This window comes from Podarcis tiliguerta (genome assembly GCF_965153285.1).
Source record: "Podarcis tiliguerta genome assembly, chromosome: 17".
NCBI lineage: Eukaryota > Metazoa > Chordata > Lepidosauria > Squamata > Lacertidae > Podarcis > Podarcis tiliguerta.
Genome location: NC_139550.1, coordinates 21,588,376 through 21,603,405, shown reverse-complemented (window position 1 = coordinate 21,603,405; position 15,030 = coordinate 21,588,376). Strand labels below are relative to the sequence as shown.

The window sequence follows — 15,030 nt, the reverse complement described above, 5'->3', positions numbered from 1 at the left end:
TGTGGTCTAATCTACCATGTCATCATTGATTCACTTGTATTGTACTTTCTCCAGTCTGCCAGTTGGACATGGGAAAGTACCTGTCAATTATGGCTTCCCTACATGCATTGCAGGGGCTGGGCCATGCTTTCTAGCAGCAAAGGGAAATTGACATTGCATGTTGGTGTAAGAGAAAGTCCTCCCCATCTTTGAAAGAACACGTTTTCTGTTGGGGTGAGGACCCAAGTAATCATGAATGGATGATCTCAGGTTCCAGGTAATAACATATTGCTAATGTTGGTTCTTCTTTACTGCAGTGACTTGCCTTGTGAAGAAACGTCCCCAAAACCGCTTTGTCACCATTATTGCAGACATGATGTCTGCAACTGAGAGCCTAGCAAGAAAACTCTATGCTATAGGTAAGGGCCTGGAGCAGGCTTAGGGATGTCATTCCTCAGCTACATCTATATGTCTTTGGGACACTTATGTAATGTCTTTGAGGTAGTCACTGTTTTCCCAGCTTAATTATAATGATTATGTCACTTCTTCTTGTTGTGTTACCATCTCAAAGCAATTCACACAGAAGATGATGATTATTATATTTGCATCCCGCCTTTTCCCAAGACCGGGAATCAAGGCAGCAACAAATAACATAGAAAAAGTTAAACTCTTAGAATCATAGAATCATAGAATTATAGAGTTGGAAGAGACCACAAGGGCCATCGAGTCCAACCCCCTGCCAAGCAGGAAACACCATCAGAGCACTCCTGACATATGGTTGTCAAGCCTCTGCTTAAAGAAGGAGACTCCACCACACTCCTTGGCAGCAAATTCCACTGTCGAACAGCTCTTACTGTCAGGAAGTTCTTCCTAATGTTTAGGTGGAATCTTCTTTCTTGTAGTTTGGATCCACATGTATCTATTTGTGCCTCTGGGGTGAAATCAAACCGCGGTGTTAGCAACACCAGAGTGCCCGCCCCCTCAATTTATATCTATATCCTATCTATATCTATATATCTATATCTTATCTAAAGATTCACACACCGCAAGAGCACTGAGATTTAATGGATTAATTTCACTTTATAAACTATATATACTTCCTGTTTAGAAAGTGAATTCCATACCTAGGGTTACAAACACGCAACATGCATTTAAAAGCAAATGTGTTCACCCAAAGAATCCTGGGAACTGGAGTTTACCACCTACAGAGCCACAATTTCAATCACCCTTAACAAACTACAGTTCCCAGGATTCTTTGGGGAAGTCATGCTTTGAAGGTACGCTGTGTATTCTCCCCGTGCCTCATTTACATGGATATCTTTTTATTGAGTTTGGCAATGGCATACCTGTTTTTCCCTCCCCTCACCCCGTCAGATGCTTTGTCTCACATTAAAAGTCGGTGTTTTGGAACCCAGAAATATGAGCAATGGATCGTTGATGTGCAGAAGAAATGCCGAGTGTTGCAGCTGCCAGACAAAGAGGAAGAAAGCCGCGTTTGCAAGGCTCTTTTTATTTACACAGAGCACCTTCGGGTAAGTAGCCACTCTTTCCTCAGAAAGCCAGCCATTTCCCCTCTGCTCTGCGTCCAGGAATGAACAGAGGGATTTGTGTTTAGCCTGTCTTATTTGGATTGATGTTACAATAGTCAATGATGGACTTATACACTCAGTGTTCTTGAACCAAGATCACATATTCGTCTCCTTGGGAGCCATTTTGTCGTTCTGTGGCAACTCTTTCCACTCAGTGAGTTATTACTCTTCACTGTCTTACCACACATACAATTCAGGCAGTGTTTTCTATTGGAGAAAATTACCAAGTTCATGTGGTGAGTTTGCATCCGCAAGCTACTTTAGGTGAGAGGGGTTTAAAGCGGGCCCAGCTTGGCCGCCATTTTGTGTCCTGCCAACTCCAAGAAACCTTACTAGACGCTTCTGCTTTGTGGTTGAAGGGCACCACTAAAATGTTCTTGACTAGCCCAGATAATAAATGTTCAAGAATTATTTTAGCTTCCTTGAACTCTAATGAATGTGTCTTGCTTCTCTGGACAGAGGATAGAGAGAGATGTCGAAGTGTGTGTAAAAATGGCTGCTCACCCTTTCCCAGGTGGGCGACGGTTGTGACCCCCCTCGCTCCTAGCCACCATCCCAGAGCGTTCAGAGCTCACGTTGCCGCTTGGGTATCTGGGAATTCCCCCAGCGGGTTGGTCTACTAGGCAGGATTGCCCACCAATCAGAGACCCTTATGACTGGTCAGTGCCTCGCTGGTTGGCCGGGCGTTGTCTTTCATGTCCAACTGGGCAGCGATGCATTTAAGCCGGCTGTGTTGGAGATCTCGGCACAGGGCAGATTGGCCAGTGGTGGCCTTGGGATGGTCACCCCTGTACATCATCATCGTGTACATCCACAAAATGACCCTCAAATGGTTTCAGCCCTCTGGCAGGAGGATGAAACAGACATACACCCAATGCCTGAGCCAAAGTTCCACCTACATCTGTAGTCAATAAAGTTGTCACCATTTTCAACCCAGATCGTTGTTTGCCTGAGTCCATCTTACCACTCCTTATTTTAACCATAGCCTGCGGGTCTGGCAGCAAAACTAGCCTAGCAGACAAAGGCTCCCAGTACATTTCCGAGCACAATTCAAAGTGTTGGTGCTGACCTTCCTTTAAAGCCCAAAACGGCCTTGGCCCAGTATATCTGAAGGAGCGTCTCCACCCCCATCATTCTGCCCGGACACTGAGGTTCAGCTCTGGGGGCCTTCTGGTGGTTTCCTCCCTGCAAGAAGCCAAGTTACAGGGAACCAGGCAGAGGGCCTTCTCGGTAGTGGCACCTGCCCTGTGGAACGCCCTCCCACCAGATGTCAAAGAGAAAAACAACCACCAGACCTTTAGAAGACATCTGAAGGCAGCCCTGTTTAGGGAAGCTTTTAATATTTAATAGGCTATTGTATTTTAATATTCTGTTGGAAGCCGCCCAGAGTGGCTAGAGAAACCCAGCCAGATGGGCGGGGTATAAATAATAAATTATTATTATTATTTACTTTCGTTGCCCTGCGCACCACTGTAAGTTGTGTCATTGAAGATTATCCAGAAGGGAGCTTGCCATCCTCAGTCTGAAAAAGCTTCCCCCACCCTCTGTTTTAGCTCCTAAGTTGAATTATTGATTTCGAAAGCATTTGAAATTTCCTTTGCATCCAGAAATACAACGATGCCCTCATTATCAATGAAGATGCACGTACTCAAGATGCACTCGCTTACCTGAAGGAGTTCTTTAAGAATATCCGAAGTGGAGGCTTTGATGAAATAGAGGAGAAGCTTACATTGGATTTTGAAGGTACTTCAAAGGAATACCCAGGGCTTCTTTTTCATCCAGCACCTCTCAGTTGGGCGCCATTGCCATTCTAAGAGAATGAGGGAGGTGTCTGTGAGGTGAGTACTGGCACCTCTTTTTCTAGAAAAATGGCACTGGTGATACCTCCATTCCTGGTGGAGGTGTAGTAGCCAAGTAAGTGCATTTGAAGTATAAGTTGGAAACAAGGAGCAAGTTCTCACTAATTTTGTATAAGCAAGGAAAGATAAGGTAAAGGTAAAGGACCCCTGGACAGTTAAGTCCAATCAAAGGCGACTATGGCATGCAGCGCTCATCTCGCTTCAGGCCGAGGGAGCTGGCGTTTGTCCACAGACAGCTTTCCGGGTCATGTGGCCAGCAGGACTAAACTGCTTCTGGTGCAACGGAATACCGTGATGGAAACCAGAGCACACGGAAACACCATTTACCTTCCCACCGCAGCGGTATCTATTTATCTACTTGCACTGGTGTGCTTTCGAACTGCTAGGTTGGCAGGACCTGGGACAGAGCAATGGGAGCTCACCACCACAGATTCGAACCGCTGACGTTCTGATCAGCAAGCCCAAGAGGCTCAGTGGTTTAGACCACAGCGCCACAAGAAGTGAAAAAGAAACAGGAAGTAGCCAAGCTGCTTCGATCCTTTGCTGATGAAACTCTTAAAAGGTTGCTGAGATGATAAAACAAGATCACCTCATGGGTCCTTCCTGAAGTTTTTGGGTGAAATGCAGAAAAAAAATATTTGTAAGTTCCTTCAGCTCAGGGCAGGATTTCGGTTTGATGAGGCCCTAAGCTACTGAAGGTAATGGGGCCCTTTATATGTCCAGCTGTCCTTTGTCAACAACAAATTGTCCCTGTTTTTTGTGTTGAATATATGCTATATGGTAATTTATGGACCTAATAGGTATTTGCACATAACAAAATACGTATTTTATCAAAGTACATCCAGTTTTTTCCCCTTTAATTTTTTTTGGGGGCCCCCAAGCTATAGCTTGTTTAGCTTATACATAAATCCAGCACTGCTTCAGCTAATGTGTTTTTTGTTTTTTTTAAAAGAGAAGTAACTAAGCAAGTATTATAGAGAAGTAAAAGAAACTAGCAATGGTCTTGTGTACTAGATTCTTCCTTTTTCTTCGGGGGCGGGGGGGGGGATGATCTCTCATATATCACACACACATGGAGATAAAACCTTTTTCTCTGCAGCTAAATTGCCAGAGCTGTGTAAAGATGCTCAGGATGAATCCAATGAAAATCCCAAATTGGAAAGGGTCACTTTTATTCTGGAAGAAGAATACCGCCTCAACCCACAGACACGGACTATTCTCTTTGTGAAGACAAGGGCACTAGTAGCTGTAAGAGAACCTGTCTTAATAGCAATTGAAAATATCTTGTCTATTTATTCTGTTGTGCTTGGGCTGAAATGTGAATCAATAACATTAGCTTCCTAGCCAGTAAGTTGTTTTTATGCAGCTTACAAAAATAAATTAGCTATGCAGTAAAATAATCGTGACATGTCAACATAAAACACACCATCCAAAAATAATTTTGTTCTGCTGTCTCGTTTCATCAAGAGTAAAATGGCGAGGTTAGGAGTGAAGTTTTGGCTTCTCTCTGTTTGAAAGGATGGATGAGTGCCAATCCAATGTGACATGAATGAGCAGGACTAGAAGCTCTCCCCTTCCTGTGTGTCTGGGAGGAGCAGTTTGGAAACTTGGAAGTTTTGATTACGCATAGCTTTCTATGCTGTCTGTAGGGCTGGTTAAACAACCCATCTTAAGAAATTATGGTTTGTAGGTGGGTTATTTGAAACAAACAACAGCTGACATGTTTGTCTGGATGGCATAGCAAACCGTGGTTAGCAAACCATGGTTTGCTATGTCATCCACACAAACAAACCATGTTTAGCAAACCATGGTTAGCCAAAAGTTGAAACAGAAGCTTCTGGACTCCTGCCTGTGCCACAGGGGGGGGAGAGGGAAGAATATGAATTTAGCTAGGCTCTTTCCCATTTGTGAACATCACACTGAATTGTGGTTCAGCATGATGTGTCCCAAGTGTGTCAATGACACTGGGCTTTTATGCAGTGTCACCAAAAGAGGACCTATTGGAGAGGACCTTCTCAAATGGCCTAGAAGGTATATGCTTCAAAGCATAACTTCATTTCAATCCTAGGAGTTTTTCCTGTCCTACGTATTCAGTGCTCTGATTTTTTTAAAGATAGTGATTGGTTAGTGAGCTGAAAAGAACGCTATGGATTCCTTACAGAATATCTGCCCCAAAATGTTGAGCATCTGTTTGTGTAGATATATGTGGGAGTGTGGCCTAAAGCTCAGTTGAATCAAAGACTGGGTGGAAAGAAATTCTGAGACCAATAAATTTTACAGGCATTGAAGAACTGGATAGAAGAGAACCCCCAACTTCAACACCTGAAGCCAGATGTATTGATGGGCCGTGGAAAAAGAAATCAGCAAACAGGTAAGGGAACTTTGTCTTTTACTAACTTCGTTGAGGCAATGCCAATTCAGAACACCACACTATTTAGAACGGTGAATAGCAATGCCTTTGTTAAGGGCAATGCCTGTGTTAATAGCTTTCATTCTGTGGATAATTTTTATTTTTCTTGGTCAACTTTTTTTTTTAAAGGTATGACACTCCCAAATCAAAAAGGTGTCTTGGACTCCTTCAAAACCGATGGGGACAGCAAGATGCTCATAGCTACATCTGTTGCCGATGAAGGGATAGATATTGCTCAGTGCAACCTTGTTCTTCTGTATGAATATACAGGCAACGTCATCAAAATGATACAAGTCCGAGGTAGGTGGTGTAAATTATTCCATGGTCCATAGGCCGGGATGGTGTTCCAACCGAGGGTGAGCTTATACTGCCAATTGTGCAGCTGCACAATTCATAGCAGGCTATGCAAGCCTGGAAAGCAGGTGTTTTGGGAGTCTGTTTGTAGACATTGCCCCCATCATGGAACAAAATATGAGCTTATTGATCCTGGGCATGGTTTTGTTTCTGTTTTGCTTAATAGTTATTACGTTCTTAAAGTGTTTAGAGCAGAGGTAGTCAATGCGGGGGACGAGGGGGGCGCTGTGGTCTAAACCACTGAGCCTCTTGGGCTTGCCGATCGGAAGGTCGGCGGTTCGAATCCCCGCAACGGGGTGAGCTCCCATTGCTCGGTCCCAGCTCCTGCCCACCTAGTAGCTCAAAAGCACACCAGTGCAAGTAGATAAATAGGTGCCGCTCCGGCGGGAAGGTAAACGGCGTTTCCATGCGCTGCTCTGGTTCGCCAGAAGTGGCTTAGTCTTGCTGGCCACACGACCCGGAAGCTGTCTGTGGACAAATGCCGGCTCCCTCGGCCTATAGAGCGAGATGAACACCGCAACCCCGGAGTCGTCCACGACTGGACCTAATGGTCAGGGGTACCTTTATCTTTACCTTTTAGTCAATGTGGTGCCCTCTGGAAAGGCTGGACCCCAACTCCTAGCAATCACCAACATCTGGTACTACAGAAGCCAGCAAAATTAAGTCTCTGCTTGGGCTGGGTTTCAACATCTGGTTTTCAGCATCATTCTATATCACCAGCTAAAATCACAATATACCGATATATCATGGTGTCTGAAATAAGGATGGAGCTATGTGAAGCTTCAGGGTTTTTCCCACATCGTGATTTGTGCATTCATAGCATAGCAGACACACACACATCATAATTCGTGATATATTGCCAGGTCAAAAATAATGAAACTGATATCACGAAATGGACATCAAACTAGTTGCGGACGATATATTGCCCAGCCCTAGTCTCTGCCAGATTAGATTACAGTCTTAATAGGCATGACGCAAAAGGAAGAGGTGGGAAGAAAGAGAAGCAAGTTCAGAGTGCAATGTGATCACTTTGTAAATGCAAGCATCTGGTAATCTAGCAAGTTAAAACATTCTGGGCTAAACCTCCACTGGCCCCATGAAATGTTTGGGAATGTTGCTGGAGGCAACCTGGGGGGCGGGGGATAGTGGGGCACTTGGAGAGATCAGAGCTCACCCTGCTCTACCAACTGAGCTATCCCAGGGCATGTCATGTTCACTCTCATGCCTGGGCTTTCCTGCCCTTCTTCCCCCTCAAAGTGAGTGTGGCAGGGGGTGTCTCTCCACCTTTCCTCGCTTTGTGGTTTCTAAACCTGTTTGTTCTGTGCTGCCTTCAGGACGCGGAAGAGCCAAAGATAGCAAGTGCATCCTTGTGACAAGCAAAAAAGAACAGGAGGAGAACGAGAAATATAACATCTTAAAAGAAGAGATGATGAACCAAGCCATCGAGAAAGTGCAGAAGTGGGATGAGGAGACATTTGCACAGAAGGTAACTCCATTTTCATACTTTGCTTTCAAACAACAACAACAAATAAACCTATTGTTGGCCCCATGAGTGAGTTCTGGAGCTCAGAAGCAGAGTACCTGGGAGAAGGGCCATAGTTGTCAACGTTTCCCCTTTTTTTAAGGGAAATTCCCTGATTCTGCATAGGATTCCTCACAATAAAAGGGAAAAGTTGACAGCTATGGAGAAGGCAAGCACAAGGACTCAGCGGTGGAGAAATCCAATCGGGCGCCTGGGGTGGCACGCATGCCGTGCCCAGGGGCAGGGCCAGCGCCAGCCTCCCATGGGGAGGGGTGAGCCGGGGCAGGACACTCCGCAGGGCCTCCAGGGAGTCTCCCTTCCTCCTCCCACTCAGCCGCCCTACAGCTTGTGGGGAGGCGGTGAGCAGACCGTTTGGGCAGTGTGAAGCTTACACGCGCTCAAGCCACTGTGTTTCTCCCAGGAGAGACGCGTGGCTCAGGCGTACTGCAGGCCCCGCAGTGAGTGCCGCTTGGCATTTTGTCACCCCCCCCTCAGTGGTGACACCTGGGGTGGCCCACCCCCACCGCACCCCCTTCCTCCGCCACTGCAAAGGCCTGCCTAAATTTTGAATGTCTTTTAAAAGCTTCCATGTGCGGAGTCAGAACCATTGGCCCATTTAGCACAGTTCTGGCCACACTGACGGGCAGTCTCTCTCCAGTAGGCCTAAGCGATAGTCTGGTTTTCAACATCCCAATATATCACACCAGTTTGGGAGACTACATTGATATATTACCCAGCCCTACTCTCCAAGGTTTTAGGCAGGAGACATTTCCAACTTGGCCTGGAGATCCACCTTGGGAGATTCAGGATGTAAGGTACTTTTCTGTGTATAAGACGAGGTTTTTGTATGTTAAAAGAATGTATAAAAACTGGGGTAGTCTTATACACGGATTGTGCATAGGGGGAACGGGAGATTGGTTGCTGCCATGAGCAGGAGATTGTAAGCGACTACCCACTACACTACCCACTATCCATGGCTGCGTCAAGCGCTTTTGTTGATTGGCTGCTGCTGCAGCAATTGGGCGGGCTGCTGGTGGTGGGCTGTCAGACGATTGGTGGCTTCTGCATCATGTGTGATAGGAAGCGCTGTTCAGTTGTGTGAGTGATTTTTGGCAATCCCCCCCCCAAAAAAAAAGCTCAACAACAATGGGCAATTCTCCCCCCAAAAAACTCAACAACAATTTTCTTAATCCCAGGTCCCCAAAATAGGGGGCGTCTTATACACAGAAAAATAGGGTAAATCGTGCTCTGCCCCATGGCCCTTCCTTGCGTCATTCCCTACATTGAAGTGTTCTGCCCTCCGCAATAATCAGCAGCCTCCAGGAGTATTCCGGCTCCCCAGAGAAGTGGTTATCTCTTGCCCTCTGTTCTAACCACTCCTTTCCCCTTAGATAAGCGACTTGCAGAAGATACAAAAGAAAATTCAAGATTCCAAGAAGAAAGAGCCTCAGCCCAAGCTGGAGACGGGCAAGCGGAAATTGTTGTGCGGGAAGTGTAAAGCACATGCCTGCGACGTGGAAGATATCCGGGTGCTTGAGGTAAACTTGCAGTGGGAATTCTTACGCATTATGCCTCACGGAGTGGGGTTTGTGTTGTTGTTGTTTTAACCAATTTTGTCATTTATGGATGAGGGCATGGGTGGTGAATTTTTTGTCACTTGTGTTTCTTCTGCTCAAACTGTGCAGAATGCACAAAAAAGCACACATTTCCTACAAAAGAGACAGAAAACGTTTGATTCCCGAATATGCTAAAGCTATCCAATATTAGAAGCACCTTCAGCGACCTGTTGCCCTCCTATGTTTTGGACTCCCAAGTCATAGAATCATAGAATCATAGAGTTGGAAGAGACCACAAGGGCCATCAAGTCCAACCCCCTGCCAAGAGGAAACACCATCAGAGCACTCCTGTCATATGGTTGTCAAGCCTCCGCTTAAAGACCTCTAAAGAAGGAGACTCCACCACACTCCTTGGCAGCAAATTCCACTGTCGAACAGCTCTTACTGTCAGGAAGTTCTTCCTAATGTTTAGGTGGAATCTTCTTTCTTGTAGTTTGGATCCATTGCTCCGTGTCCGCTTCTCTGGAGCAGCAGAAAACAACCTTTCTCCCTCCTCTATGTGACATCCTTTTATATATTTGAACATGGCTATCATATCACCCCTTAACCTCCTCTTCTCCAGGCTAAACATGCCCAGCTCCCTTAGCCGTTCCTCATAAGGCATCGTTTCCAGGCCTTTGACCATTTTGGTTGCCCTCCTCTGGACACGTTCCAGTTTGTCAGTGTCCTTCTTGAACTATGGTGCCCAGAACTGGACACAGTACTCCAGGTGAGGTCTGACCAGAGCAGAATACAGTGGCACTATTACTTCCCTTGATCTAGATGCTATACTCCTATTGATGCAGTCACCATCAGCCTTGGCCAGTAGGCAGGGATGTTGGGAGCTGTAGCCCAGCCTTGGTTGGGTAGCACCCATATTGGCTTCTGGTTGTGGTGGGATGCAAGTGAAATTCTGTGCACCAAATGAATGATATAATCTGTGTGTGTGTTTGCCCAGGTCCCTTGCTGTGAAAAGCAGGCCATATTTCATGTGTCCAAATGCTCTGAGGGGAAAACAAAAGGGATCCTATGCCTTTGTAAAAATGGATGACCATTTTAGTCAAATGACAAATGTAACCACAGCGGCTCTGTGGCTCACCTATATTGCTGTTGCTATAGGTGTTGCTTCTGCATATTTGTGATCAGATGGAGACATGGAGAAAGATTCTCAAGCAGGGCAAATGTGGTGAATAGAATACACTGAGGTCCAGTGCCGAGGGCCTTCTGGCGGTTCCCTCTCTGCGAGAAGCCAAGTTACAGGGAACCAGGTAGAGGGCCTTCTCAGTAGTGGCACCTGCCCTGTGGAACGCCTTCCCACCAGATGTCAAAGAGAAAAATAACTACCAAATAAATTTTATTATTATTTATTTATTTATACCCCACCCATCTGGCTGCATTTCCCCAGCCACTCTGGGCGGCTTCCAACAAAACACTAAAATACAATAACCTATTAAACATTAAAAGCTTCCCTAAACAGGGCTGACTTTAGATGTCTTCTAAAAGTTTGGTAGTTGTTTTTCTCTTTGACATCTGGTGGGAGGGTGTTCCACAGGGCGGGCGCCACTACCGAGAAGGCCCTCAGAAGTGGCCTTGGCAGCCTGCTTGGGAGAACAAAGTGGTGTGTTTGTATGTGCACACACACACACACACACACATACACATAAGCCTATTGTGCAAAGGTACTATTGGTTGCTGTGCCCACTTTTGTCTCTAGCCTTGTCAACCTACGCAGCCTGGCCTGTGGACCTCAGGGTGTTGCCCAGAAGGGAATGTGGCTCTTTGGGTGAAAACATTTCCCCACCTTTGTGCAAAGGCAAACCCTGTAAAAATATGGTTGCCATGTTTCAAGAAGTAAAATTCAGTTGTTGAGCTTCTTTTTCCCCCTCTCTTTTTTTTGTGTTTTTGTTTTTTTGGACATTACGAAAACGTTTTTGCTGTTTTTCACTCAAGGTGCAGACTATGCCTGTGTAGAACTAGTCCTAAATCTGGGCCGAATGTTGATGTTAACTTGTACGATTTTCTTCTAGGTAGCTCACCACACTGTCATAGATAAGAAATTCAGGAACCGGTATACAACAAGGCCTCATAGCAAACCCGTCCACTGGGGTCACTTTGAGAAAAAAAGCAAGATATACTGCAGCGATGCCAAATGCCAGCATGACTGGGGCATCGCAGTGAAGTACAAGGCATTTGAGGACATACCCATCATAAAAATCGAGAGCTTTTCGGTATACGACGTGGTCAAGGGGAAGCAGGATTATTTCCGGAAATGGAAAGACGTTAATTTTGCGCTGAAAGAATTTGATATTAAAGAAATGTCCGATTAAAATGCAGAAAGGGCCAAGCTACTTGTGGAACCTTTGTTCTGAACGAACAAACAGGCACCTTCCATTTTTACAGCTTTTAAAGGGGAAGGCTAACGGTGAGTGCATCTGCTGTTAATAGCATTAAACTCTGCGTTTTATCCTTGCAATTACTGTAAGAAGCTTCATTTGACGTATTTTGTACTTTAGCACTCTTAGGTGTTAGTCAGCATTGCTTGATCAAATGCCATTCTGCAAAACCTTTTAAAGAAAGAAAGAAAGAAAGAAAGAAAGAAAGAAAGAAAGAAAGAAAGAAAGAACAAAAGCTTGGTGGGTTGATTGGAATCTTAACGGTATTTACCACATGCACATTAAAGTTCTTAAATAGATTAAACCTCTCTCCCAGTCACATCTGTCGTGTGTGGCACTCTCTGTGATGGCTTGACAACTTCGTGCCCATACCGGAAACTGTAGCTGTTGCCTTACAAAGTTCACACAGAAGCATAATATTGCTTACTTTAATTCGCCTGTGGAAACAACTCAGAGGCTATTAAGAAAAAGGATAACAACAAGAAGATTGAAAGATGGGTCTGGTGAACACTAAAAGCAGCAGAAATATGAGATGATTGGACCCTACTGAACTCGAAGCATGGGAACCCCCCAACAAAAAATTATAATTTGGCAAAATATTTGGACTTTATGATATGTATTGGTATAATTTGGAATAATTAATGTGATATGATTGGATTGTTAAATGGAAAACTTAATAAAAATTATTATTTTAAAAAAGGAAACTGCAGCTGTTAGGAAGATAATGTTGTGATTATATCTGCATTTTCTTCTTCCAATAAGGGCAAGGAGGCATAAATGATGGTACAGCCTTTGTTTGTAACTAGTCCATAATAAGGTAGGTTGGATTCCAAGGCAGCAAACAACCTTGGGCAAAAAACATTAACTCATGCATGCAAAAAGGTTTCGAGTTCTCTACACTCCTTGTTCCAAATGCCGTCCTCGAGCTACTGTCAAGTCTTTCAAATGAAAGAAATTCTTAAAAATTAGTTAATTAAAGCCACTTTAAACCCATTCAGTCTGCAGCATGATTATTGCTCTAGGAATGTTAAGCTCTTTGTAGGTAAATGTGCTATCTAGGAGGGATCAGATCAGTCTTAGTATTTGGCCTTTTTGACTTAATGGATCATTCAGAATGCTACTCCTAACCAAAAGCATGATTCACTGTACCTTAGGGACTTCTATTTCAACCAAATAACAAATATATGTTACAACAGGAAGTCTCAAATCCAAGGTACAGTGGTACCTCGGTTTACAAACTTAATCCGTTCCAGAAGTTGTTCTTAAACCGAGGCGCACTTTCCCTAATTAGGCTTTCCACCACCAGTGCCCTTCAACCGTTCGGATTCCGTTCGTAGACCGAGGTAAAGTTCACTAACGGGAACACTACTTCCTGTTTTGCGGAGTTGGTATACAGAATAAGTTCGTAAACAAGGCTGTTCTTAAACTGAGGTACCACTGTAAAACTATTTTCTGTCATGAAATGAATACAGATTTGAGTTGTATTTTGCAATCAGTAAGTTTTAGGAGAAATTTAAAAACATTCCAGTCTACCCAGGCATTTGATGGTTCAAAGTCCTGTCCTTGGCACCCCTGAAATTACTAGTTTTAAGAGGAGGTGATTCTTTTTGGAAGGTTTAATTGCACTGGTTTAGTATCAACATGGCTGCTGCACTAGACTCCTGTGGAGGAAGTTGTGGGATAGATATTTAATAACTATGGCAGCCGCAACATGGATATAAACCCAATTTTTATTGGCACAAAATTGGAAGGGGTTTTTTGTGTGTGGAAACACTACCCGTTCAATATCATGCCACTGTAAAACTCCGTTTATATTTTTAACCGGCCTATACACACTGCTTAGTAAACTTAAGCTCAGAAACCAAAATCCACAATATATAAAAACAGGCTTTTAAAAAAGAGAGAGAGGTGAAAACAGTTTTTTTGAAAATAGATTAAATTTTATTATAAATGGTCTTTCATTCTCCCTGCACCTCACACATGATCACAGAAGGAGAGAGCACTCACCCTCTCAGATATAAGAGCTAAGCCATTTAATAATTTTAGCAGTATTAGATTTTCAAGGGAAATGATTAACTCAACAGATATGAGACCATCATACTTGATAATTTCATCTCTCAGGCACATGGAACAAAAAACAACTGTCTGTTACTATGCGAAATATTGAAGAAGCTAAGGGTAAGCCCTACGTTAATCAGAATTTCTCATTCTACTCACCCACACAAAATAAGGTACTGGAGGCAGGATGAGGTCAATGGTGGTCGGGTGGTCAAGGCATCTAGGCTCCCATTCTAATGGTTGTAAAAAATACCACCTTGAAACACAACCAACACAGGTTTTAGACAATATTTGTGTAGCTTCCCCACAATTACTGTGAATTTCTCATCACGAAAAGGCAGATTTCATGATAACTGGACAGTGGCACAGTCGCATTTTGAGACTAGGCGGCCATTTTGCGAATCATATAGTTCAAGATGCCGCCATTACGGAAATAGGTGAGCTCCACGTCCGTGTCAAACCTCATGGTGGCTTGGAAGGTTTTCCCTGTATCCAGCTGTTGAAAGGAGAAAGAGAGAGACATATAAAGCATCAGCAAACAGTGCTCAATATCTCCCTAAGGCACATGGACCACACCAGGATTTCAAACCCTTGCCTCCTGCAGCCCAGTTCAGATGTAGCAATCCTAGTTCAGTCTGGTTTACCAGGCTGGGAACAAGCTATGTGCCCCCCCCCCCCGGCCCACCCCTTACATGTCTTGGTTGAGGGCAAAGCATTCCCTTTTCCTTATGCCAACTTCCATGTTCCAGCTGATTAAAGACACTGGCTTGAAAGCTCTCCCCAACCCAGATTCTCCAGGCTCAACGATGATGCCCAACAATGAAGCAACTGCCCAACACATGTGATCTAGCTCAGTCGGTAGAGCATGAGACTCTTAATTCCAAGGTCATGGGTTTGAGTCCCACGTTGGGCAAAAAGATTCCTGCATTGCAGGGGGTTGGGCAAGATGACCCCCCCCCCCCGGGGTCCCTTCCAACTCTACAATTCCATGATTCTACCCATTCATACTAGGTAAAGGTAAAGGGACATCTGACCATTAGGTCCAGTCGCGGCCGACTCTGGGGCTGCGGTGCTCATCTCGCTTTACTGGCCGAGGGATCCGGCATACAGCTTCTGGGTCATGTGGCCAGCATGACTAAGCCGCTTCTGGCAAACCAGAGCAGTGCATGAAAACACTGTTTACCTTCCCACCGCAGTGGTACCTATTTATCTACTTGCACTTTGACGTGCTTTCGAACTGCTAGGTTGGCAGGAGCAGGGACCGAGCAACA

The 15,030-nt window shown here is 44.7% G+C and overlaps 2 protein-coding genes across 3 annotated transcripts in view; one reads left to right on the top strand and one right to left on the bottom strand.

Annotated features, from left to right (window-relative positions):
• RIGI (RNA sensor RIG-I) overlaps positions 1–12,694 on the top strand; it is a 28,241-nt gene extending 15,547 nt beyond the window's left edge. Inside the window, exons 10-18 of the mRNA XM_083419824.1 lie at positions 297–398; positions 1,354–1,511; positions 3,176–3,311; positions 4,527–4,675; positions 5,708–5,798; positions 5,967–6,137; positions 7,526–7,677; positions 9,105–9,251; positions 11,336–12,694. Coding sequence (XP_083275950.1) covers positions 297–398; positions 1,354–1,511; positions 3,176–3,311; positions 4,527–4,675; positions 5,708–5,798; positions 5,967–6,137; positions 7,526–7,677; positions 9,105–9,251; positions 11,336–11,635 — 1,406 coding nt within the window. The 3' untranslated portion in view covers positions 11,636–12,694. The remainder of the gene's footprint in view (positions 1–296; positions 399–1,353; positions 1,512–3,175; positions 3,312–4,526; positions 4,676–5,707; positions 5,799–5,966; positions 6,138–7,525; positions 7,678–9,104; positions 9,252–11,335) is intronic.
• Positions 12,695–13,619: 925 nt separating this feature from the next.
• Positions 13,620–15,030, bottom strand: part of ACO1 (aconitase 1) — a 49,896-nt gene continuing 48,485 nt past the window's right edge. Inside the window, exon 21 of one of the 2 annotated variants that reach the window (XR_014506285.1) lies at positions 13,620–14,972. Coding sequence is in view for 1 of the 2 variants with exons in the window: in XM_083419733.1 (XP_083275859.1) it covers positions 14,142–14,255 (114 nt within the window). In the remaining variant the exon portion in view is untranslated. The remainder of the gene's footprint in view (positions 14,973–15,030) is intronic. The other variant, XM_083419733.1, reaches the window with a different exon arrangement.